The following is a 23,308-nucleotide window of genomic DNA, read 5'->3' on the forward strand; positions in this document are numbered from 1 at the left end:
CGGAATTGAGGGGCATCAGCAGATCTGGGTCAGGGGAGCCCTAGGCTGGAGTCATAGGGGTGGGCGGGTGCAAGTCAGGTTGATCGAAAAAGCTGTGAGGATGGAGGGGAAGAGCTGGAATAGTGGGGGGACTAAGGGGACTAGGTATCTGTATGGGGGAGACACACCCAGTGCCTGACTCGTTTGGTGGGGGGAGACTGGCATATCCGGCTTGCACACACTCCCATTGACCGGCTCCCTGCCTCTCCCCAGGAACGTTGACCGGGCGGAGCTGTGCCAGATTACACTGTACGACTTCCAGAAGTTCCTGCAGCACGACCAGAAGGTATCCGCTAAGGCGCACGTCGTACCTGAGGGACTGCAGCCCTTCTGCCAGGCCACCACTTGGCATGCAGTGGATGATAGCAGAAATTCTCATTACTGCCACTGTTCTGAAACCAGAGAGCGTCTGGCTACCTCAAAGCCAGCCCAGGCTGCTAGTAACCTAAAGTCATGCTCATCCAATGGCTGTCCAACTGGTGGATCTCTCTTCTCTTCCCGATAGACCATGAGACCCAACGCCACGGAAGCTGGCATCCTCTGTTGGCAGTCTCAGCAGAGAGGCCATGGGATGAAGGGGCCATGGTGGTCTCCCAGGAAGGGCAGTGTGTGCCACTGCCCAGGCTCCAGCTGTGGACAGAGAGAAAGCTATGATGGGTGGGGGAAGCTGAAGCCTGACAAACTCAGACCAGAAAGAAGCTGCCTGTTTTTAACAACCAGGGTGATTAACCATCAGAACAGCTCGTGCTGAGCTGCGATAGAGAATCTATCACAGGTCAGGTCAGCCTGGATGATCGGGTGGTCCCCTCTGCCTTTACATTCGGCGACTCTGCAACTTGGAGTCTTGAACTCCAGGTCGCAGGTCATTCTAGAAGAGCTGTTCCAGCCCAGCCAGAAGTGACGGGTTGGATGCATGTCTGGAGGAGATTCTGTGACCTTTGTTACAGGGAAGGGCAGACCTGGCCTTGGAATCTGTGAATCTCCAACAGGAAATTCAGATGAGAACATGTTAGGAAAAAGGAGCAAATCGCGACCAAGGTTTGCCTGGTTCTGAAATCTAGTGAAGAGAATAATTACAATCAGGCCATCGGCACTGGACTCCTCTCTATTCCCTGCAGATGCGGGTGGAGGCACAGTGGTGGCAGCGGGGGGGGAGTATGGGCTGTACCTGCCCTGTGCATAGCTAGAGGTCGTGAGTCTCCTCGGCCCTGAGTCCAGTCACCTTCCATCTGTCTGAAGGCTCTTGATCTTGCAGATCTGAGATTCCCATCCTGGTTTCACCTCCAAACCTTCGGTGCAGTTCCTCCCCTAACACTGCCCTCTGCGCTCTCTGCCCTAGGAGCCCTGGGCCAGTGACATCGGCAAGGTGCGGGAGTACATGTGTGGCTACCTCAGGGACCCCTTCAGTGACATGACAGAACCCTTCTTCCAGCTGGATGAGGTAGGGGAATATGTACCCTGGATCCCAGCCCATCCTCCTGCATCAGCCATCCCCTTAGCAACTCCAGCGCCCACCAGCGGAGCTCAGACTCCCACCTGAGGCAGATAAAGTCTCTAGATTAGTTAGGATTTGTTGAATTGGTGCACACGGATGTAGCTGTATTTATAACAATGTACACTTCAGACTGGAGGTTAGGATGGGCCATGCCAGGTCAGACCAAAGGGGCTTATAGACTGCTATCCCAGCCTCCATCAATGACCAATGCCTGAGGCTTAAAAGGACGCAATAAACCACCCATCTGGCTAGTGGACAGAGCTGCACATTTGGGGATTGATATTCCTTCCTGACCCTTCCAGGTGATCTCCTTGTGCCCTGAAGCATGAGGTTTTAATTATCCTTGTTTAAGGGGCACAGCTAATTTATTATTGGCCCCAAAATCCACCTCCATCAGGTGACTGTGTGCAGGTGCAGCAGTGAATTCCACAGGTGATTGCACTACATGTATTTAGACAGGCCAGTTGTATTGAAAGAGTGAACCCCTCCCTCTTACATTTTGGAAAAGTCCACATTCCAAACTCTGCGTCTGAAGCCCATCTCTAGCTGCAGTCACTGGACTGTGTTCCTCAGCTCGTCCTCTGCTGCTGGCAAGTCTTCTCCACCCACTTCTCTCCCTTTCCCCATTCCTGTTGGTGCTTTGGCCCCACGCCCATCTCTCCCCTTTGCTTGGGGTGACCCACGGTGTCCTGGAGCCTGACCCTCCTTCGTGTTGCTTTAACCAGCTTTCCTTCTGTCCTCAGTTTCTGACGTACCTGTTCTCCAGGGAAAACATGGTCATGGACGCCAAGTACGAGCGAGTGGTCCCAGAGGAGATGAACTACCCGCTGTCCCACTACTGGATCTCCTCCTCCCACAATACGTAAGCGCTTGGCGTCGGTCCACTGACGAAGGGCCCCCAGCATGGTGGGGCGAAGATAAAGCGGCACAACCTGTTTGATTCTGAGCTGAACGGGTGCCTCCCACCGCAGCCCTAGGAGTCATTCTGCAGACTTGGGGAGCCACTCGTCTGGTGGTTGAGCTCCAGAAGGGCTCTGGCCTGCGATGCAATAGTGACCAGGGGGAGGGGGGATTTCCCTGTAGCCTCCCCCGGGAGTTCTGCAGGGATTGCCCCACTTCTCTGTCCATCTAGGACATGGGATTCCTGGACATTTCCTTGTAAGCAGGTACTGGAAAACGGGCCAGTATCTCAGCTGGTCTAAACCAGCATAACTCCATTGGCTTCAACAGAGCTCTGCCCATTTACACCAGCCGGGGATCTGGCCCTGTGGCTTTGGACCTCCGATGGGTCTCCCGAGCCCAGGCGGCACTGGCGGGAACAGGGGTTCCACGAGACAGCAGACACGGACATCTGATGGGATCCAGGCCTTGGCTTCAGAGCGAGGTGCCCCTGAAACAGCAATGACCTTTCCAGGCTCTGCCTGCACTAAGCTACCAGGCATGGCAAGGAACCAGGCAGCTCCCCTGGCACGCCGTCTGTGGCTGGCGGCTGCCTGGACAGGCACCATCTGCAGTGGTTGCTCCCTGAGATGGACTGGGAGCCACATGATTTGCAGCTGCACCACTTCCTCCAGGCCTCCCGGTCCCACCCCCAGGCCCTGCAGTGTGGCCCCTCTCCAGGCGCTGCTGGTGATTCAGAGGCCCTCTTGTTCTCTTTGCAGGTACCTGACTGGGGACCAGTTCTCCAGTGAGTCCTCGCTGGAAGCCTACGCGCGCTGCCTCCGGATGGGCTGCCGCTGCATAGAGCGTGAGTGAGCTGATCTTTGCCAGGGGCCAGGCTGCTGTCAGCGGCTGTGAGCTGGTCCGACGGCATAAGCTGAGTAGCATGAGTACCGCTCAGTGACTGGGTGGGGGACCGCCAAAGGGCAGCAGGAAATGGTACTGGTGATGCCACCCCTCCCCCCGCAAGTTACCATTGGAGTCAGCATCCTTTGGGGGAATCTCTAAAACCAAGTTCCTGACCACTCCCCAAAACTCCCTCGGCACTTCGGACAAATGTAGGGGTCTGAGCCCAGTGCCTTGGCCACATCCTGTGATGGGTAGTTCCTTTAAATTGCCCCCACTTTTCTGCCTTACACATCGGTGTCAAACAGCCGCCCCGTCTCACCCCAGATGTGGCTACAGCAATTCTTGGTGAATCGTACTGGGATCCTTCCGGTGCCCTGGAAACATGAGATGTTCTGCTTGGATCATCCTCTGGGGCAACCTGGGGAGAAGTTTAAAATCCACCAGATGCAGGAATCACCAGCTGAGGTTCTCTGGTTCTCTGGCCTGTGCGGTGCAGGAGGTCATACCAGACGGTCGCAATGGTCCCTTCTGGCCTTGGAATCTACAACCCAATGGGACCTCAGCTGAGGATCGTTCAGTCCACCTGGTGAACCCTTGCGATCTTGCTGTCCCTTCATATCAATGGCAAGCAGACCCCCATCCAACCCCACAGCCTCTTTCACTAGCTCAGTCCCATTTGACCCTGCTAACTGAGATAACAGCATGTGCTGTTAGAGGTGAATGCCAGTGTGTTTTCTACCCCTTTGTCCACCCCCGAAGTGCCCATGTACTGGCACGACAATGAAGTGTGCACAGCTCCACAGTGACGCTTGGGACCGATGCATGTGCAGTGGCCATGGGCTCTAGAGGTGGTCCTGTCCATTCCACTCTGTGCAAGAAAGGACGGTAGCTGGGACATGGTCCCTCGGGAACGTGTGTGGGGTACGGGGATAAATGATCACACGCGTGGGGGGAGTTAACAACTCAACCATCTCTGCCCTTAGTGGACTGTTGGGATGGTCCAGATGACCTGCCAATCATCTACCACGGACACACACTCACCTCCAAAATCAAATTCCTGGATGTCCTGCACACCATCAAGGAACACGCCTTCGTGACCTCTGAGTAAGGACCACCCCACTGCACTACAGGGGCTTTGTCACCCCTTTGCTGCTTAGGGACTGCTAAAGGGCCTGGAGCTTATCACATGTAATGAGACTGTGGAACTCATGGCCACAGGAAGCCATTGAGGCCTCGAATTTAGCAGGATTAAAAAAGGGATTAGATATTTATGTGAATAACAAGAATATCCAGAGTTCTCATAGTTAATGGTAACAATGATTGTGGAAACCTCCTGCTTCAGGGCTTAAGCCAGTCTGTAACTATTAGAGACCAGGGTGAAACCTGTTTAACCATGTGTGGCAGCCAGATAGTCCCTGTTTATCCTGGTCAGCACTCACTGGTTCTGTATTTATTGTGAGAACCTGTTGCTGGGTCTGGGCGTGTTCCCTGCCGCACTGCCCATTCCAAGGCGTGGATACATTCCCTGCAGAGCACTCCCAGGTTGAGTGTCACACCCTGATTTACTGAGTGTTCCCCAGCTTCGAGGGTTCTGCCCTAATCCAGCTTTCCCTACACCAAGGTCTCTACCAGATTGTCCCATGGATCTCTGAGTTCCTGTTATCCCCTTTGGGGCCCTACCCTCATTAGTTTTGCCCCTGGCTACACTAGGAGCAGGCGCGTGATCTGGAGCCTTTTCTCGGTTGCTATTCCGAATGATCTGGCCTTTCCTCCCCCCCTGCACCAGGTTCCCCATCATCCTCTCCATCGAGGACCACTGCAGCATCGTCCAGCAGAGGAACATGGCCTCCCACTTCAAGAAGGTCTTTGGGGACATGCTGCTCACCAAGCCAGTGGACATCAACGCCGATGAGTTGCCTTCCCCCACCCAGCTCAAGAAGAAAATCCTCATCAAGGTGCAGCACTTAGGGCCTGTCCTCTTCCCTTTCCCCCAGTCCTTCTCTGATACTGTCCAGAGGGGGCGGTACGAGAACTGTACGCACCAGCCTTGCACTGGGAGAGGCCAGGGTAGCTAGTGGGAGAGCCCTATAGTTTGGGGGTTACAGGAACATACTGGGGTGAGCTTTCTCCACCTCCAGCTCTAAAGTACAAAGCTGCATGGGAATCTCCCTCCCAGATGAAACCTAAACACCAGTCCTGGCCGCTCACAGTCCTTTAAGTCGTTTTTGCTCCCAGAACGGACTCCTTTGCCCGTGGTACCGTGAACCCAAACAGCAGCAACGTTGGGCCAGGAGAACCAGGAAGTGAAACCAGTTGTAAACATAGGCTCAGGTGCTGGTAGCACAGGTCAAGGGTCAGTCTAACTGTGTGAGTTCTCCTCTCTCTGGTTTGCTCTCCCGCTCCCTAGCACAAGAAGCTGGTGGAAGGGAACCTTTATGAAGAAGTCTCCACGGCCAGTTACTCGGAGAATGACATCAGCAACTCCATCAAGAACGGCATCCTGTATCTTGAGGACCCCATTGACCACGTAAGAGCCTCGCCCAGGCTTCGGTCTCCCTTTCCAGAACTAACAGCCAAGCATGTGGGAGAGGGAACGGTCTATAGCAGAGGTGGGCAAACTACGGCCCGCGGGCCCCTCCTGCCCGGCCCCTGAGCTCCTGGCCCGGGAGGCTCGCCCCGGGCTCCTCCCCTGCTGTCCCCCCACCCCCGCAGCCTCAGCGCGCCGCGGACGCAATGCTCTGGGCGGCCGGGCAGCGCAGCTGCAGAGCCGCGGCCTGACTCGGTGCTCTGAACGGTGCGGCTGTAGTACCGCCAGCCACCGGTGCTCTGTGCTGCACGGTAAGAGGGCAGGGCGCGGGGGGGTGGATAGAGGGCAGGGGAGTTCGGGGTGGTGGTCAGGGGGCAGGGATGTGGATGGGGTCGGGGCGGTCAGAGGGCAGGGAACAGGGGGTTGGATGGGGCAAGGGTCCCGGGGGGGCAGTCAGGAATGAGAGGGGAGGTTGGATGGGGTGGCAGGGGGCAGTCAGGGATGGGGAATCCGGGGGTGATCAGGGGACAGGGAGCAGGGGGTGGTGGATGGAGCAGGAGTACCGGGGGGGCCGACAGGGAACGGGGCGGGGTGGATGGGGTAGGAGTCCCGGGGGGGCCGTCAGGGGACAGGGGGGTTGGATGGGGCAGGAGTCCCGGGGGGGCCGTCAGGGGGCGAGAAGCGGGGGGGTCAGATAGGAGGTGGGGACCGGGCCACACCTGGCTGTTTGGGAAGACACAGCCTCCCCTAACCGGCCCTCCATACAATTTCTGAAACCTGATGTGGCCCTCAGGCCAAAAAGTTTGCCCGCCCCTGGTTTCTAGACTGCACTTGGAACCAGGAACTGGGCCTCACAGTGCAGGCTGGAATACCAATGCTTGGATTCCAGCAGTGGGGAAGGAGGCGTCACAGTCCCATCCCCTCCCTGGGTCATTAGAAGGGCTTGAACCCTGGACCTTCATCACAGACCTCCACCATGTAAGCTAAAGAAGTGACTCCGTTACCCATTAGCAGTAATAGGCTGGTATCCTCTAGTGGACTACTCACTGGAGTGGAAACACAACACACGTTCTGGCAGCGTGCACACACCTGCAATGCAAGCAGCTGTGATCTCTGGCAGGTGCTGACATCCTTGGCCACCTCCCTGCCCTGTACCGACTCCCCGGCTTCCTTGCTGCCTGGTTCTGATGCTCCTTTCTCCTTGGCAGACCTGGAGCCCACATTACTTTGTGCTGACAAGCAACAAGATCTATTACTCCGAGGAGACGTCCCGCTACCAGTCCAACGAGGATGAGGAAGAGGTGGAACAAAAAGAGGTGTGTTTGTGGGGAGAAAAGGTGTGGATTGGGGGGGAAGACAGTGCTTCAGGGACCTTCAGGATTCACCTACAGAGCCACCCAAGTACCTGCAGCTGCATGTACCCCTTTGGGTTGTGCTTCTGCCCCAGCTCACGAGGGTTAGAGCAGGTCAATGCTTGGAGAGGACCTGGCCAAGAAAAGCCCAGGTGCTGGTATTAGTTACCCACCAGAGGGGTGCCCTTCACCGAGAGTGCTAACCCAATGGTGTTAGGGGCACAGATGTGTGTTTTTGTAAGAGATGCAGAACCAAGGTCCTGACCACTCCTGGCCATTAAATATCCCACTTCACTTTTCACAAGGCAGGGTATTAACCTCAGGGTCCTGCTCAGACTCCGGTTGGGGCTATTAACTTTTGCCGACTAGATCCCCAGGCAGGTTCAGTGGGACATGAGAACCTTCACTACCTGCCCTAAACTGTTGGGCAGCATTGTTGTGCGCTGTTAGACTGCTGCTGTGCTCCACCCCAGAGGTGGCCAAAGTGATTAAGGACATGACACCAAACCCACTGTCTCTTTTTCCTTCTCTCTCTCTCCCCTGGATTTCTCTGGTCTCTCCCTGCCCCACCCGTCTCGTCCTCGGGCTCTGCGCCTCTCCAGGAGTTTAACAACAACGAGCTGCACTTCAGCGAGAAGTGGTTTCACGGGAAGCTGGGCGGGGGGCGTGACGGGCGCCAGATCGCCGAGAAGCTGCTGCACGAGTACTGCACCGAGACGGGTGGGAAGGACGGCACCTTCCTGGTGCGGGAGAGCGAGACCTTTGTGGGAGACTACACCCTCTCCTTCTGGTAGGAGCCTCCTGCAGCGACCTCCATACCGGGGCACAAGATCCCCTCTGCCTCCGGCACCAGTGATCCCCTCACATCGGGGACTCAGTTTCCCTCCAGTCCGAGGTGGTAGCGGTAGAAAGCTGCTACCATCTGATGACAGCAGCCATCTCTGTGAAACAAGCTGGTGGGCCTCAGTCCGGTTCCTACTGGATTAGTCTCGGGAGCCACCAGAAGGGGCGTTGATCCTCTCCCTCATTGGCAGCCTAGCGGCGAGGCTGAGACCTGAATAGATCCCGGAGACTGGGCTCCCCAGAGGCGGCCTGTCAGGGTGGGGTCAGGGAGGGACGCTTGCCCTGCTGCTATCCCAGTTATGCGGCAACATCATTCCCCAGCACCGCGATGGCTGATGATCGGTGCTTCTCGGGGCGCGGTGATGGCCTCCCAGTGCGGCTCAGGATCACAGCCCGCACTCCCACTGACTTCAGAGAGGCTTTTGCCTGAGTTAGGACCTAGGGGTCTGGCTTTATAGATTCCATGTGGGAAAGCCCCAGTGAGGGGGAGATGGGCCTGACCCAAAGCCCTGAGCCAATGTAAAGGACCACAGCCGTATACCTGCAGCTCCCACATGCATCAGCCAGGAGTCTCGATCCAAACCCCGCATTGTGACTCAGGATGTTCTTTGCTGTCCGGTCATCTCCTCCCCCCCCACCAGGACTGGTGCAGAGGGTTGACCTTTCCCCCCATCCACTGTGCGCCCGGTTTGGGCAGCCGCAGGGAGACGTGGTTTGCGCTTGACCCTGCCGATCCCTTCTTGTCCCCGCTGCAGGCGGTCCAGCCGAGTCCAGCACTGCCGCATCCACTCCCGGCAGGAAGCCGGCACCACCAAGTTCTACTTGACGGACAACCTGGTGTTCGACAGCCTCTACAGCCTGATCTGCCACTACCGCGAGGTGCCACTGCGGTGCAACGAGTTTGAGATGAGGCTCACAGACCCCGTGCCGCAGCCCAACGCCCACGAGAGCAAAGAGTGAGTGTGTCACCTCTCCTCCCTTTCCCCTCTCCCCTTTGTTCTGCTCGCCTCTCCCTGGCCTTCCGGTCCTCGGTTGTCTCCACACAGCACCTCTCTCCTCTTTGCCTCGCTTCTCTCCCCGCCTCTCCAGCGAGCACCCTCTGCTGAACCATCCGGCCCGGATCCGGCACCCCCTGCCGGAGATGCGGTGTCACTGGGGCTGCACGTCCTCTTTGGCTGGGGCGCTGTCGCAGTGGAACTGTTCTGTTATGGGGTGTCAGTGAGGCACCACATCAAGCTCTGGGGCAGGAGCCTGAATGGGGGGAGATTGTGGCCTATAGCCCCAGCAGTGGCTGTTTTTTTGTAGAGAAAGCGACCCCCGCAGGCCCCAGGGAGCCAGGTGTTCCCTCAGCCTGCTTATTCCCTGGGGACAATGGGGAATGGGGGTTTCATGTGTAAATAATCTCAGGCCACATATAGCCAAGACTGTGATCGCCGGCAGAACAGCACACGGGCAGCATGGGGAGTCCACAGATCCATGGGTGTGCATCCGCACGTTTGAGCAGCCCTGATTCCTAGTGCACTAGATACACACAGGAGAGCAGGTCTCACACCGAGACACTCAGCCGGTACATTAATACAGGCAAGAGATCAGCCGTGTCCCTGGGGCCCCTGGAGGGTGGAGAACCAGAACTGGATTCCCATGCTCACTGGACATGGACTCGTTCTAGGACAGGGGTGGCCAACCTGAGCCTGAGAAGGAGCCAGAATTTACCAATGTACATTGCCAAAGAGCCACAGTAATAGGTCAGCAGCCCCCCATCAGCTCCCTCACCCCGCTCCCAGCGCCTCCCACCCACTGGCAGCCCCACCGATCAGCGCCTCCCCCTCCCTCCCCACACCTCGTGGTCAGCTGTTTTGTGGTGTGCAGGAGGCTCTGGCGGGAGGGGAAGGAGCGAGGGCATGGCAGGCTCAGGGGAGGGGGCGGGAAGTGGTGGAATGGGGGCAGGGCCTGTGGCAGAGCCAGGGGTTGAGCAGTGAGCACCCCCCTGGCACATTGAAAAGTTGGCGCCTGTAGCTCCAGCCCCGGAGTCGGCGTCTGTACAAGGAGCCGCATGTTAACTTCTGAAGAGCCGCATGTGGCTCCGGAGCCACAGGTTGGCCACCCCTGGACTAGGAGATTGAAAAGCGTCGGCCCCGCTCTCATTTGCTGAGTCAATGCCGTGGCACAGGGTCAGATGATGCATTGATCCTGCTGCGTGTTCTTTCCTGGCCCAGGTGGTACCATGCCAATCTGTCCCGCCTGCAGGCCGAGCACATGCTGATGAGGGTGCCCCGGGACGGAGCCTTCCTGCTGCGCAAACGCAGCGAGCCCAACTCCTATGCTATCTCCTTCAGGTGAGTGCGAGCTGGCCAGTCAGCCAAACCCGTCCCGGGGGCCTGAGCTGAGAAGCAGCAGACTTGTTTCCCTGGTGACCCGCTGGAGTCAAAGGCTACAGCGTGCAGCCATTGCCATCTCTCCTCCCAACCCCGTGCCCTGCCGTGTGCTTGCACATGATTTTTTCCAGTCTCATTAGCTGAGCACAGTTGGGTTGGATAGGTTCCGGGACGGGGACCTTCAAGGAAAGCTGCTGCTGCAGGAAGTTGCATTGGTGAGTCACTAGGGGTCCTCTTCCCTTCCCTCAGGACTGGCTGAGTTTGTCTACACTGCAGTTAGTCACCCCTGGCTGGCCCGTGCCAGCTGATTTGGCTCAGGCTAAGGGGCTGTTAATTGCAGTGTAGACATTCTGGGACCCTCCCACCTCACCCGGCGCCAACCCAAGCCCAAACATCTACGCTGCAATTAAACAGCCCCGCCCGCCCGAGTCAGCTGGCACAGGCCAGCCACGGGTAGGCATACCCAGAGTGCTGTGGGTAACTCGCTGCCGTGCTGGGGCTGCTGCTCAGTACTGACCGATGACACCACGTGCTGCGAGGAGGCAGTCGTGCCATCTTGTAGATTGCATGGAAAAGTAAGCTCTTGCTCTAGTCATTAGATACCCCCATGGAACTTACTGTGCGTCAGGATGTTACCCCAGTGCACTGGGGTGAAACCTCCCACGATAAGCCACTTGGACACGGGGATCTTCTTCGTTCCTTTCCTGAACTGCTGTGCAGTGCTGCTGTGCGCTGTTCCCCAATTGCTGCCGTCCACCCCAGAGGTGGCTGCATTTCAGGGTGGGTGAAATGATTCCCCTCTGCAGTTTGTAAAAACAGAAGGCACGTCCCACCTCCCCACCCAGCCCCTCCTCATGTGCCCTTTGGGCTGTGTTGGTAACAGAGCGGAGGGCAAGATCAAGCATTGCCGCATCCAGCAGGAGGGCCGGCTCTTCATGCTGGGCAGCTCCGCCGAGTTCGAGAGCCTGGTGGATCTGGTGAGCTACTACGAGAAGCACCCGCTCTACCGCAAGATGAAACTCCGCTACCCCATCAACGAGGAGACGCTGGAGAAGATGGGCACTGCCGTGAGTGCTGGGGGGCAGGGGAATCCCACGGAGGGCATCGGGGAGCATTGCCATGAGAATGGCAGGGCACCAGGATACAGGGGAAGAGGGGCAATGCAGCTGGGCAGTGTGGTAAATATGGGGGGGCTTTATGGCCACCCCACAGAATCTTGGAAAAGCTGAACATGGCTGCATCCTGGGGTCCCTAAACTTTGCTCAGGGGGTGCATTGGCAAGTTGCCCAGAGTCCCAGGGACCGGCTAATCAGATTGCCGGTGCTCTAATCCTTATGCAGAGGTGCAGCAAGTGCAGACTACATCTCCCAGCATGCAGTGCTCTGGCTTGATCCTAGGGGCCACGCTGCCATTTGGAGGTTGTAATCAAGGTGTGACACACAGGAGAGCGGGGAAGAGACAGATCTTTCTGTACTGACCCCAGTCGCCTGACATAGCCTCAGGGTACAAAAGGGAATGCCCCTATCCCATGACAGGAAGAGCTCCCAGTCCGCTGTCTAGCTCCATTAAGGAACGCTCGATTCAAATCTCCTCTTTTCTAGTGAGGATGTACACACGTCCCTTCCTCTGTCCCCACGAGCTGCCCCCTAGGAGAGGGGGAAGGCGGGAAGCTGTGGGTTTGCCTCCCATGTTACCGCTGCTGCCTGTCCTTTGCAGGAGCTGGACTATGGAGCCCTGTATGAAGTGCGAACCCCTCACTTCTACGTGGAGGCCAACAAGATGCCAATGGCCAGGGTAAGAGAGCATAGTCCGGAGAGTCCCCCCAGGTCTGCGTGGCACAGGGAGGGCGGGAGGAGGGGGAGGGGGATTCACGTGCTGCCTGGGAACTGGGTGATACTTTGTTCCGACTTGCTGCCAGTTCAAGAAGTGTCTGGGACTCCCAGCAGTCACCCAGCCATCCTGGGAACTGCAGCCCGCGTATCCCGTCATTCTGTGCCCATGGCATCCAACCCTGGCTGCAGACCCAGGCGTCTGACACTCAGCGTTCACTTGAAAGAGTTACGTTGGATCCCTTCTCTGTCGGCGAGCCCTGCAGAGCCAGCGCGGCTCAGAGCGCGAGAGCAGGAGTCTCTTGGAGCTCACCCGCAGAACTGTTACAGTAGCTGAGCTCCGAGGGCACAATCTTTAGTTGGTGATGCAGGGACCAGAAAGACCCAGCCTAACTCTCAGATCCCGGGCAGCGTTTTCAGCACTAGTAGCTAGAAAAAACAGCTCTTTATTTACCAGCAGCGCGGGCTCGATCTGGTGTCAGTGAGAGAATAAACATGGAGCCCCCCAGGGGCACTTATCAAATCACTTTTCAGGGCACCACTGCACCTTAAAACTTCCCCTCCCAACAAGTGAACTCTTGGGCCGAGACCAAACACGTGACGCGTTAGCCCAAAGGGAGCTCTTTTCTGGTTATATTCGAAACCATTTGGCAACCTTGAAAAGGAAATCGGACTTTCCTGCTGCTGTAGATGGCAGTTACACAGAGTCTGTGCGTTAGACCAGGAGACTGCAGTGAAGCTAAGGAAGAAGACCTGGAGATGTTTCAGAATCTCCCCTGCTCTCTTGGCAGCTCTGTAAGCCAGAGCGGTTGCCACCTTAGGGCCTGAATCTGCCTCCCATACTCCCTACGCAGTCCCAATGGGAACTGTGGCAAGTCAGGCCCTTGATGATTATCCCAACAAGGAGCACGGCCGGCATGCCCTCAGAGCGGCCAGCAGAGACTCCCGGCACCCACTCTGCCCACACTCGAGCTTTGTCCCTCTCTTCCCCCAAACCTGTCTGGAGAGACAGTGGAAAAATCTTTGACTTGCCCCTAGAAGAGCTGTGGAAATCTGCTGTTCTCTGTCTCCGCCAGCAGCACTGATGCTTTTGTCTGGACACAGGGGATTGGGTTGATAATACGGCTGCTTCCAGCTGCATTATCGCCCATCTAAATAGTTTATCGACACTCATGATCTATATATCGAGAGAGTCCTCGGTTCCCTGAGATCAAGGCCCGGGGAGCTACTTTATATTCCTTTGCAGTTTTTCTTCTGCAGCATTCCCTCCCCAGGAATGCTGGCCTCGTAACTGCTAAGGCTAGCGTGTCTCTGCTCTGCTCCCCAGTGTACGGTGAAGGCCCTCTACGATTACAAAGCCCAGCGGGAAGACGAGCTCTCGTTCTGCAAACAGGCCATCATCCACAACGTGGACAAGCAGGATGGAGGCTGGTGAGTTCTCCCTCCCGTCCGGTCAGGGGTCCACTCCTCTCCTGACACTGCCTGGCTGTCTCGGAGGAGGGGTCCCCTGACTAGAACGGGCGTCCTTCTCAGATCGCGGTGGGGCCAGGGCATTGTGGAGTCAAGAAGAAAGGCCACGGCTCAGGATAACACGAGGTGTCGGATATCGCTTTGTCTGATTGTTCTGGGGAGACGCTCCTCTCACAAGGACTTTCCTCTGCTCATGAGCAGCTGGGTGTCTCCTTGTTGGCTCAGTCCTGGCCGGCTCACCACCCAAATTACTGACACTGGGGGCCTGTCGGGAGATCCCCCTTTTTCTCATGGGGGCCATCTGCATCCTGGCCTGCGGGGCTGGGCCCCGAGGAGGGGTTCTTTCACCAGAGCTGAAAGGACACCAGTCGTGCAACCCACATGCCACGAGCGGCCCCAGATGCTCTCTACCAGCAAGGTGGAGTCCTTCTTCCTACTTACCGTCCGGACATCTGATGGGACGCCTGATCCCTGACATGCCCAGTGCTCTGCCCAGCCAGGGACAGCCGTGCCATCTGCCTGCTGCGAACATCTTGTGGTGGAGCTACGTGGCCCTCGCTGGGAACGAGCTCCTCTGACTCCTTCGCTCCCCGCTGGCCCAAACGCTAACGGGCAACGCTCCGGGCTGATCAGTCCCCTGAGCCACCCTGCGGAGGGTGGTCCAGGGGAGGCCGGCCTGGGGCTTCCACTCTACAGGCCTATCACCCGTGACCCAGCAAGTGCTGATTCAGCCAGAGGCTGAGGGTGTGTCTATACTAGAAGGGCTGCAGCGGCACAGCTGCAGCGCAGACACTTGCTCCAGCGATGGGAGGGGCTCTTCCCCTGCTGTCATGAATCCCCCTCTCTGAGAGGCAGTAGCTAGGTCGGGAGAAGAATTCCTCCATCACCAGTTGGTGTCAGCGCTGGGGCTTAGGTCGGCCTCATTACACCACCCAGAGCGTGATGTTTTTCACAGCCTGGAGTGATGTACTTAAGCCGACCTACCTGTGTAGTGTAGGGCAGCCCTGAGAACCCACACTCATGTTAAATCTCTGCCCTTCTCTGGCCCCTCCTAAACACTCGTTAAGACTCACAGCCCTGGGTAGAAGTCATAGCAGATGGCAGAAGTGAGGCAGTCAGGGGAAGTGACTTGCCCAGGACGCGCCAGCAGAACCAGCAATGGAACCCAGGAACCCTGACTCCCACATCCCTGCTCTAACCACGGGACGACTGGCCGGTTACCAGGCAACCAAACCCTCCAGCGGTTCTCTGTGCCCTGGTCTATGCCCCAGGCTTCCTGCAGAGTGCAGCTCAGCAGACATCACCCCGGCTTCGGCTGCTGCTCCGGTTACAGGAATTGCATGCCCTGTGCGTGTTGCTGAGACGTGTTTTAATGGATCCTTTTGTGTTTCCCTGTTCCAGCTGTTCCCCTGACATTGTGTGCAGTGTTCACATCCCTAGTACCCCCGAGTCAGTGTGCTTGCCTTGTTCCTGTTACCCCTTCTAGGTGGCGGGGAGACTACGGGGGCAAGAAGCAGCTGTGGTTCCCAGCCAACTACGTGGAGGAGATCATGAACACGCTGGTACAGGAGCAGGACGAGGCTGTGAGTTTAGCCCCCATGCTGGCTCCTTTCCCCACCTTCCACCACAATCGGAGGGACCCGTTCAGCTGTCCTGAACACCACTAACAGGCCGCCCCGTTCAGGGCCGGCTCCAGGCACCAGCTTGGCAAGCAGGTGCTTGGGGCGGCTGCTCGGGAGAGGGGCGGCACGTCCAGCTATTTGGCGGCAATTCGGCGGACGGTCCCTCACTCCCGCTCGGAGCGAAGGACCTTCCGCCAAATTGCCATGGCTCTTTTTTTTTGGCTGCTTGGGGCGGCCAAAACCCTGGAGCCGGCCCTGGCCCCGTTGCTGATAAGCCACAGGCACCAAACCTGGCCAGGTTGCCAACTTCCCTGGAGCCCAAGTGATGCTGAGAATTCTAACCACCCTCACCTTTAGTGTCGAGTAGGGGCCCAAGCAAACTACAGCTCCCAGCATGCAGTGCTCCATCCCAGCAGCCTTCATTCCTTCTGAAGTTCATTTCACCACTCCAAACTGCAACCCCCTAAATGATTCCTCTCCCGCCTTGGTGTCTCTCTCCACCCGTCCGATACAGCCCTGTTTAAAACCTGGTTGACAAATGGGAGAAGTGGATTTCCCCACCTTTGCTTTACTCAAAACCAGCTGCAATGATTTTGCTCAAACTTAGGCAGGGTCTAGGGATCCATCCTGGAAAACCTCAGTCCAGAAAGCTGACTCTTCGGAGCAACTCAGACGAGAGGGTTCGATCGGAAACTCTCCTGACTACCGCTTTCCAGCCCCTCTGCTCGGTACTGCAAATACCGCAGGAGAAAGGCCGAGACTGTGGCCTGAAAGCAGAAAGCAGTGGTCTGCCTGTCTGTCTGTATTTCTCTTGGTAACTGGCCTTCCTCTGCCCCATCCCTTCCTCTCTTCCAGTCAGCAGAAAACAGTCCCCTGGGGAACTTCCTGAAAGGGTTCATTGACGTACCGTCCTGCCACGTAGGTGAGTGTCTGTAACTGTCGCCGGCGGAGTGAGAGGTTCTGGAATGTATCGTTTCGGGGGGAGAGGGGGAGGGTATTTAACCATGAGACACTGCTGGAGACAGAAGCCTCTTCTAACAGGAGCAGCGTTTGGAGTATTCACCTTCCGCATGGGTGCTACTCCTGCCTGGAGCACCTGGCTGGGTGATTCCTGCAGCTGCCCATCTGGAGGCAGTGCAGTCTAGTGGATAGAGCACCAGACTGGAACTCTGGAGAGCTGGGTTCTATTCCTGGCTCTGCACCTGGCCTGGGCAAGTCAGTTCACCTGCTCTGTGCCTCAGTTTCCGCATCTGTACAATGAGGATACTGACCTCCTTTGTAAAGTGCATGGAGAGCTATGGGTAGAATTTTCTATAGGAGCTGGGTATTATCATTATTATTAAATGAGGTCTGGTGGGTCTAAACCCATTCCCTCCTGGCTGGATTCCTACCTTGGATCCCTCGGTGTAGTGACTTCTGGGGGGGTTTCCTGTGAGGGGGCTGCGGAGTACCGTGTAAAGTGATCCAAAGGGAGGTAGGCAATGCCTTTACTGCGCCCCAAAGAGCAGGCTCTGGAGCACCCCTGTCTCTCCAGAGTTTTGTAGCAGGCATCTCTGCGAAGGTCGGCGGTGACTTCCGAGCCCACGGCCAGCCCGTGCTCCCATGTGACTGGCTGAGGCTCTCCCAGCTGTGGCCCTGCCCAAGGCCTGCAAGGGAGCTGCTATCTCGTGGCCCCCGTTTGTCCTAGAAATCGGGACTTAGAAGGAAGGGGACTCACAAGGAGAGGTGAAGCCGACAGTCGGTGCTGATCACCCCAAGCCCTAGGGGGAAGCTGAATCCACCCCAGAGGCAGATTTGCTGAATGGCCTTTACTACAGCTTAACTGGCCTGAGCTGAAGGCCCAGCCCGTTCCCCTGGCAGCTCCCATCCCTTTCCTAGGCGGTAGATCCCAGCAAGTTGCCTCAGAGCTGTGGCCCTCTCAGGAGAACTGTCAGAGCTTTAGGGCCCAGTCCTGGGGGTGCTGAGCACCCTCAGCCCCATGGAAGGCAGAGGACATTGAGGGAACTCAGGACCTCCTGAGACAGGCTGTGAGATGCAGAGCCTCCCGTGTCCCTCTTGGCTTGAGGTGAATAAGAGGGAGGTCAGGCTAAGAGCCTTTCGCCCTCTTTCCTCCCCCAGTTTCCAGTGGTGTGAGTGACCACTCACTAGGAGGTGAGTCAGGAATCATACCCTGCTTCAAGCAGCTGGCCCCAGTGCGCTGGGTAGCGCCGGGCTGCACAGGGCGACAGAAGACCAGGTTTCACGCTAGGTTCTGACGCTCTGCCGGCGGTGATGGTGCGTCAGAGGAAGGAGCCGATCCCCACTCCACCCCCCATGTGCAGCAGGTTGGAGAGCAGGTTGGAGACCCTGGAGGGGTCCTTCGCTCCACAGAGCTGCCCATTGGGAATCTCTCCAAGTAAAGCCCCCTCTGATGTCCTTATAGTTATCTCCAAAGACGGGAGGAGCTCCAAACCATTTGTCTTCACCATCCATTCCCAGCAGATGTCCCACCCGTCCCAGTCGCTGGACGTGGCTGCAGACACACAGGAGGAACTCAACGACTGGGTGGCCAAGATCCGGGAGGCCACACAGAACGCAGATGCCAGGGTGAGTGAAAGGAGCCGTGTGCTTTGAGTGTCGGTGGCGTTCATTGTCGCCATTAGAGTGACCCTAACAAGCCTCCAGGCCAAGACCAATGTGCCTCACAAAGGTGGGGGCTGGGGCTCACTTTGGGGGGTGCTATGGCACCCAGGAAGGCAGAGCGTTCCCCATTCTCTGTCTGGGGGAGGTGCAACTCCACTCCCTCAGGCTCTAGCTTACCTTGACACTTGGGTCCGAGATACAGTGAGCACTAAAGCTAAGAGGTAATGCCCACACTTTGCCCATTCGGGGATCCACTGGCAACTGAAGGGATCCATTAAATGAAGCAGGTTGTAGCCACCATCATCCCGAATGTGGAGGTGCAGCCCTTGAAAACTACAGTTCCCAGCATGCATTCCTCCAAAGCAATCTCAGTGGAAGGCTGCGTGGTTCATTATGGAGCACAGAATGCTGGGGCCTGTAGTCTCCAGAGGACGCACCTCTGTCTGGAAGGGGAGCGTGAGCATGGGCTGCATTGCAGGACTCAGTGGTTCCCCTGAAACGTCCCTGCTGCAGGTGAGGACGTGGTGCCCAGCCCTCACAGACAGGCTCTGCCAGTCCGTTTGTGCGGGGCGTGTCGGTGGCTCATGTTTTTGTGGCCTCTCTGCGTTCTGGGCAGTGACCTGAGCGCCTGCCTTTCCTTGTGCAGATGCAAGAGGGGAAGATCATGGAGCGGAGGAAGAAGATCGCCCTGGAGCTCTCCGAGCTGGTCGTTTACTGCCGCCCGGTGCCATTCGATGAAGAGAGTAAGACCCCAGCTGCTGCTGCGTCACTGACTGAGCCCTCCGAGGGGTGTTGCCAGTGTGGATGGGAACCAAACAGGCCCTGGGAAGATCCTTCCCACCCATCCAAACAGCTGCTCCCTCCAGGCCCTGCCTGAGCCCACGGCCGTCCCGGCCAGCTCTGGTCCCCAACAGAACTGCCCAGCCCTAGCCCCAGCCTCTCCAGCCAGCCACCCCTCTCCACGCCAGGACTCAGAGCAGCCGAGCTCCATAGCAAGCGCAGTGGTAGGTGGGCAGTGGGCCCCATGTGGAGGCTGTCCCCTAAGCTCAGGCAGAGGAAAGCTCACGGTGGGGACTGCCAGCCTAGGGAACCACTGTCCTCAGTGGGCATCACTGATAAGCCAGGCTCCAGAGCACCCTGATACCTCCCTAGCCAGGGCCTCTGGTGGCCACCCGCTAACCTTGCCCATTGTCCTTGCAGAGATCGGCACAGATAAGGCTTGCTATCGGGACATGTCCTCCTTCCCCGAGACCAAGGCCGAGAAGTACGCCAACCGCAGCAAGGGCAAGAAGTTCCTGCAGTACAACCGGCGCCAGCTCAGCCGCGTCTACCCCAAGGGCCAGCGCCTGGACTCCTCCAACTACGACCCGCTGCCCATGTGGATCTGCGGCAGCCAGCTGGTGGCCCTTAACTTCCAGACCCCCGGTAACTCTCCAACCCCGTACCAGTGGGCACGGGGCAGTTCAGACACAGATCCACTCCCTTTCGCATAGCGTGAGGTGCTTTGCCCAGCTAGCTTTGAATGTCCTGAGCAATGGGGCTCCCCTCTCTTCCCTGAGGAGACAATCCCACAGCTGAATGGCGTCCTTAAGGAAGACCCTGCAGTCATGTGACCAAGAGCCAGCCTGACCCAATTGCCAGCAACCCCAGGTGGTTCCGTCCACTATACAGGCTGTTCCCACGCAGGGCTCAGAACGCACTGCAAGGCGCCATTTGTGGAGATCCCAGCACTGTCTCCCATCAGGGCACAAGGCATGGGTTTGCCTCTGTGTGACAGAAGTGGGGGGTTTAGCTCCCCCAACCAACAGCACTGCCAGGGGCAGGGCCTTCTGCACCATGCCCTACATGCCTCCACACCGCACAGGGACCTTGTGCCTCTGCGCTGCCTCTGGCCCCACACGGGCTTCTCCCCCAGCTCATTGGTCATTGCCACTTGGATTATTCCTCTGTCCCGTTCTCCACGTGCTGATTGGTTTTTGAGGGGGGCATTTAGGGATATGGGGCAAAAATCTGTTGGATGATTTAGTTGGGGATTGGTCCTGCTTTGAGCTGGGGGTTGGACTAGATGACCTCCTGAGGTCCCTTCCAACCCTGATATTCTATGATTTTATGTTTTTGTCCCTTTGAATGTTTCAGTGTCTCTCTCTGCATGCTGATTGGTTTTTGCCCCTTTCAATGTTCCATTGTCTCTCTCCGCATGCTGATTGGTTTTTGCCCCTTTGAACATTCCATTGTCTCTTTCCGTGTGCTGATTGGTTGCTGCCTTTGTGCTTCTTCCAGATAAACCAATGCAGTTGAACCAGGCCCTGTTCATGCTGGGAGGCCGCAGCGGTTACGTCCTGCAGCCAGACATCATGAGGGACGACTTGTTTGACCCCTTTGACAAGAGCAGCCTAAAGATTGTGGAACCCATCACTGTGCAGCTCCAGGCAAGTGAGAGATCAGCCTAGGACTCGGGGGAGGGACCAAGAGACCCAAGTCCTGGGACCTGTCGCCTCAGGCCCGTCAATCACTTAATGTCTGTCTCTTTCGTATATTAATACCGTGGGCCAAATCCTCGTCTCCGTCACACCCATAGAACCCCACTGCAGCCAGTGTGGCTGCATAGGGGTAACAGAGGGCAGTGTCGACACAGGCGATAATGACAGAGAGGCATATTTCACTGTGCAGTGACCCCTCCCAACCTCACAGGCAGGGACCTCAGAGCCTGCTCCAGAAACACGGGAGGGCCCTGTGCTTGAGCACAAGGAGAATCTCTGTTGGGTGTTAGCAGTATACAGCCTATGACACACAGCTGAGCAGTTCTGGTTCCATCCCGTAGAGGGCAATGCCCCCCCCACATATATATACAGACTCTACTTCCCTGCTTGTGTGACCCCCTTTCCCCCTACACACATATACGGACTCTACTTCCCTGCTTGTGTGGGGCGAGCCATTTTTTATGATGAGTCAGTAAGATGGTGAATTCAAGATGCTAGTGGGCAGGGTGAACAGCATCTGGGACTAGGCCGGGAATCTTGTCAAGCCCCCCAGCTCCATGACTGAGTGTTTCTGCTGCCAAGAATGACAATCAGGGATAAGCAGCAAGGCCTGGGCCTGGGATGTGACAGATGCGGGATCACGTGGCAGTACAGGCGGGTGCTTAGACACCACTGTGATGAGCATGATATAAAAACCTCTCTAGAATAGAATAGTGCGTGGTGCGGGGACACTGGAAAAACCCCTGAGGCCGGAGCGGGTGTGTGCTGCTCCCATCCCCTGGGAGTGCGCTGCCTGCCCCCTGCCGGTGCATTATGATTTAGGACACACAATGTCATAACTGCGCTGCCCCTGAGGACAGAATGGGGGATCCCTAGAGAGGAGGATCAGACCCTAAAGATGGACATTACAGAAACTCAGCACAGAGATTGAGTCAGAAATGAGGCGACTAGGAGCTGGGATCAGGAGTGGCGGAAGCTTCCTAAAAGTGTGGAGGGGGGCACTGGTGCCCGAACTGTGGCCCCGCCCCCCATGCCACGAGGCCCCACCCCACTGCCGCCTCTTCCCCCTCAAGACTCCGTCTCCCATTTACTCCTCTCCATCCCCCTGTCCCCGCTCTGTCTCTCACCCTTATGGCTGATAAAATGTGATGGGGCCATGGCCCTCTGGCCCCCCCGTTCCGGCCCCCTTGGCTGGGATTCTGCAGCAGTTCTAACATTGCAGTCTGCTCGTCTCTTCCCGGCATCTCCGCCTCCTCGCCCCAGATCCTAGGCGCCCGGCATCTCCCCAAGAACGGCAGGAGCATCGTGTGCCCCTTTGTGGAGGTGGAGGTCTGTGGCTCGGAGTTTGACAGCAGCAAGAACAAGACGGACGTCGTAGGTGAGGAGCTGGAGGGGAACAGGCATTGCAGAGAACAGAACTGGGCCCTCTCCTGTAGCCGAACAGAATGCTCCTAACAGGCTCATCCCCCACCTGGCCTGGGCAGACATTCAGCTGGTTCCCTGCATGGTTGGGCTGTTCGTTAATTGCAGCATGAATACAAGGGGCCTGACTTTGCTCTGCCACAGAATGCCCTGAGCCTCCTGCATGCCGTACACAGACCCCAGCTTGTCAGCCTCAGTGCCGGAGGCAGCAGGACCAGAACTCATGCCCTGCAGCTCTCAGGGTATTGGAGGCCTGTGTGTTGGGGTGGCGAGGGGCAGCTCCCCCATGAATGGCCCCTCTGGAGCGGCTGTGCGGACCCCAGAAGTGTGACGTAGCAATTGCCCTACTAAGGGGCTGTGAACACTCAAGGCTGGAGAGGGCGTCTGTAAAAAGAGCCATGTTCAGCCTGTGGTCTCTCAGTGCATCTGCCCTAAAACTGCTCCCCGTGGGAGAGGATGGATCTACAGGGACAGCGTGACCCTAGAACAGGGGATCTGTTAGTAACATCGTTCTCCCCGGGAGCAGCCAGTCATGGAACCGATTCGCTCTTGAGCGGGTCCCATGCACTCCAGCAGGCAGCGGTGATGTGTCCATCCGGACTAGTGTACCCCTGTGTGGGTCTAACATCTGCCACAAGGGGGCGGTGACGGATCCCTACAGACACACCACAGAGCCTGTCTCCAGCAAGGGCCAGTGGTATGTGTCATGCACGCACACACCTGCACCGGCCAGCTCCTTTGCCTTGCCAGACGGCGGGCGCTCCCCTTTGTTCTCTGCTGGCGTGAGGCGTTCGGAGGCTTGTGTTTCTTGTGTGCTGACCTCCCCCCTTCTTCCCCAGCTGATAACGGCCTGAACCCCGTGTGGCTTTTCAAGCAGTTCATCTTCGACATCAACAACCCTGAGTTTGCCTTCCTGCGCTTCGTGGTGTACGAGGAGGACATGTTCAGCGACCCCAACTTCCTGGCCCAGGCCACCTTCCCCGTCAAGGGCCTCAAAACAGGTACAGGCTGCCTACTGCCAGGCCCTCCTCTCCGCGCTCCCTCCCCAAGGTAGGCCTGTCCCCAGAGCCAGCTCTGCATGGGGATTTCCTCACCCCAGGACCCTGCAGGCACCTCCCTGTTCAGCTGGCAGTGCCCGCCCCTCCCAGCTCTGTCCTCACCAGCAACCCCCTGATGCCCCAAACCTGCCAGCTCCCTCCCTTCCCAAACGACTGTGTTGCTGTGAGATGGCAGGAAGGACAATGTGTGAGCTTGCCGGGTTTGCAGGGGAGTGTGCAAGAACATCTGCGTGCGCATGGGAGCGTGCGTGTGAGCAGGAGGCCGGTCCTGGCTGCTTGCATCTGTGCCCGGGCATGCTGGGAGGACAGCGCGGGAGCTGAGAGGGAGGCCCGGGCGTTCTGGGAGGGCGGCGCGGGAGCTGAGGTGGAGGCCCGGGCGCGCTGGG

The 23,308-nt window shown here is 57.5% G+C and overlaps 1 protein-coding gene across 1 annotated transcript in view; it reads left to right on the forward strand.

Annotated features, from left to right (window-relative positions):
- LOC112119748 (1-phosphatidylinositol 4,5-bisphosphate phosphodiesterase gamma-1-like) overlaps window positions 1-23,308 on the forward strand; it is a 75,482-nt gene that overhangs the window by 47,228 nt on the left and 4,946 nt on the right. The window contains exons 8-29 of the mRNA XM_026646937.2: window positions 253-325; window positions 1,379-1,480; window positions 2,278-2,396; window positions 3,196-3,281; window positions 4,306-4,426; window positions 5,109-5,277; window positions 5,730-5,849; window positions 7,058-7,165; window positions 7,804-7,991; window positions 8,800-9,000; window positions 10,261-10,380; window positions 11,303-11,486; window positions 12,136-12,213; window positions 13,576-13,679; window positions 15,205-15,301; window positions 16,196-16,262; window positions 17,763-17,926; window positions 18,609-18,705; window positions 19,163-19,387; window positions 20,243-20,391; window positions 21,706-21,820; window positions 22,704-22,865. Of these exons, the coding sequence (XP_026502722.1) occupies window positions 253-325; window positions 1,379-1,480; window positions 2,278-2,396; window positions 3,196-3,281; window positions 4,306-4,426; window positions 5,109-5,277; window positions 5,730-5,849; window positions 7,058-7,165; window positions 7,804-7,991; window positions 8,800-9,000; window positions 10,261-10,380; window positions 11,303-11,486; window positions 12,136-12,213; window positions 13,576-13,679; window positions 15,205-15,301; window positions 16,196-16,262; window positions 17,763-17,926; window positions 18,609-18,705; window positions 19,163-19,387; window positions 20,243-20,391; window positions 21,706-21,820; window positions 22,704-22,865 (2,849 nt within the window). The remainder of the gene's footprint in view (window positions 1-252; window positions 326-1,378; window positions 1,481-2,277; window positions 2,397-3,195; window positions 3,282-4,305; window positions 4,427-5,108; window positions 5,278-5,729; window positions 5,850-7,057; window positions 7,166-7,803; window positions 7,992-8,799; window positions 9,001-10,260; window positions 10,381-11,302; window positions 11,487-12,135; window positions 12,214-13,575; window positions 13,680-15,204; window positions 15,302-16,195; window positions 16,263-17,762; window positions 17,927-18,608; window positions 18,706-19,162; window positions 19,388-20,242; window positions 20,392-21,705; window positions 21,821-22,703; window positions 22,866-23,308) is intronic.

Source organism: Terrapene carolina, unplaced genomic scaffold (assembly GCF_002925995.2).
Source record: "Terrapene carolina triunguis isolate 2854851 unplaced genomic scaffold, T_m_triunguis-2.0 Scaffold58, whole genome shotgun sequence".
NCBI lineage: Eukaryota > Metazoa > Chordata > Testudines > Emydidae > Terrapene > Terrapene triunguis.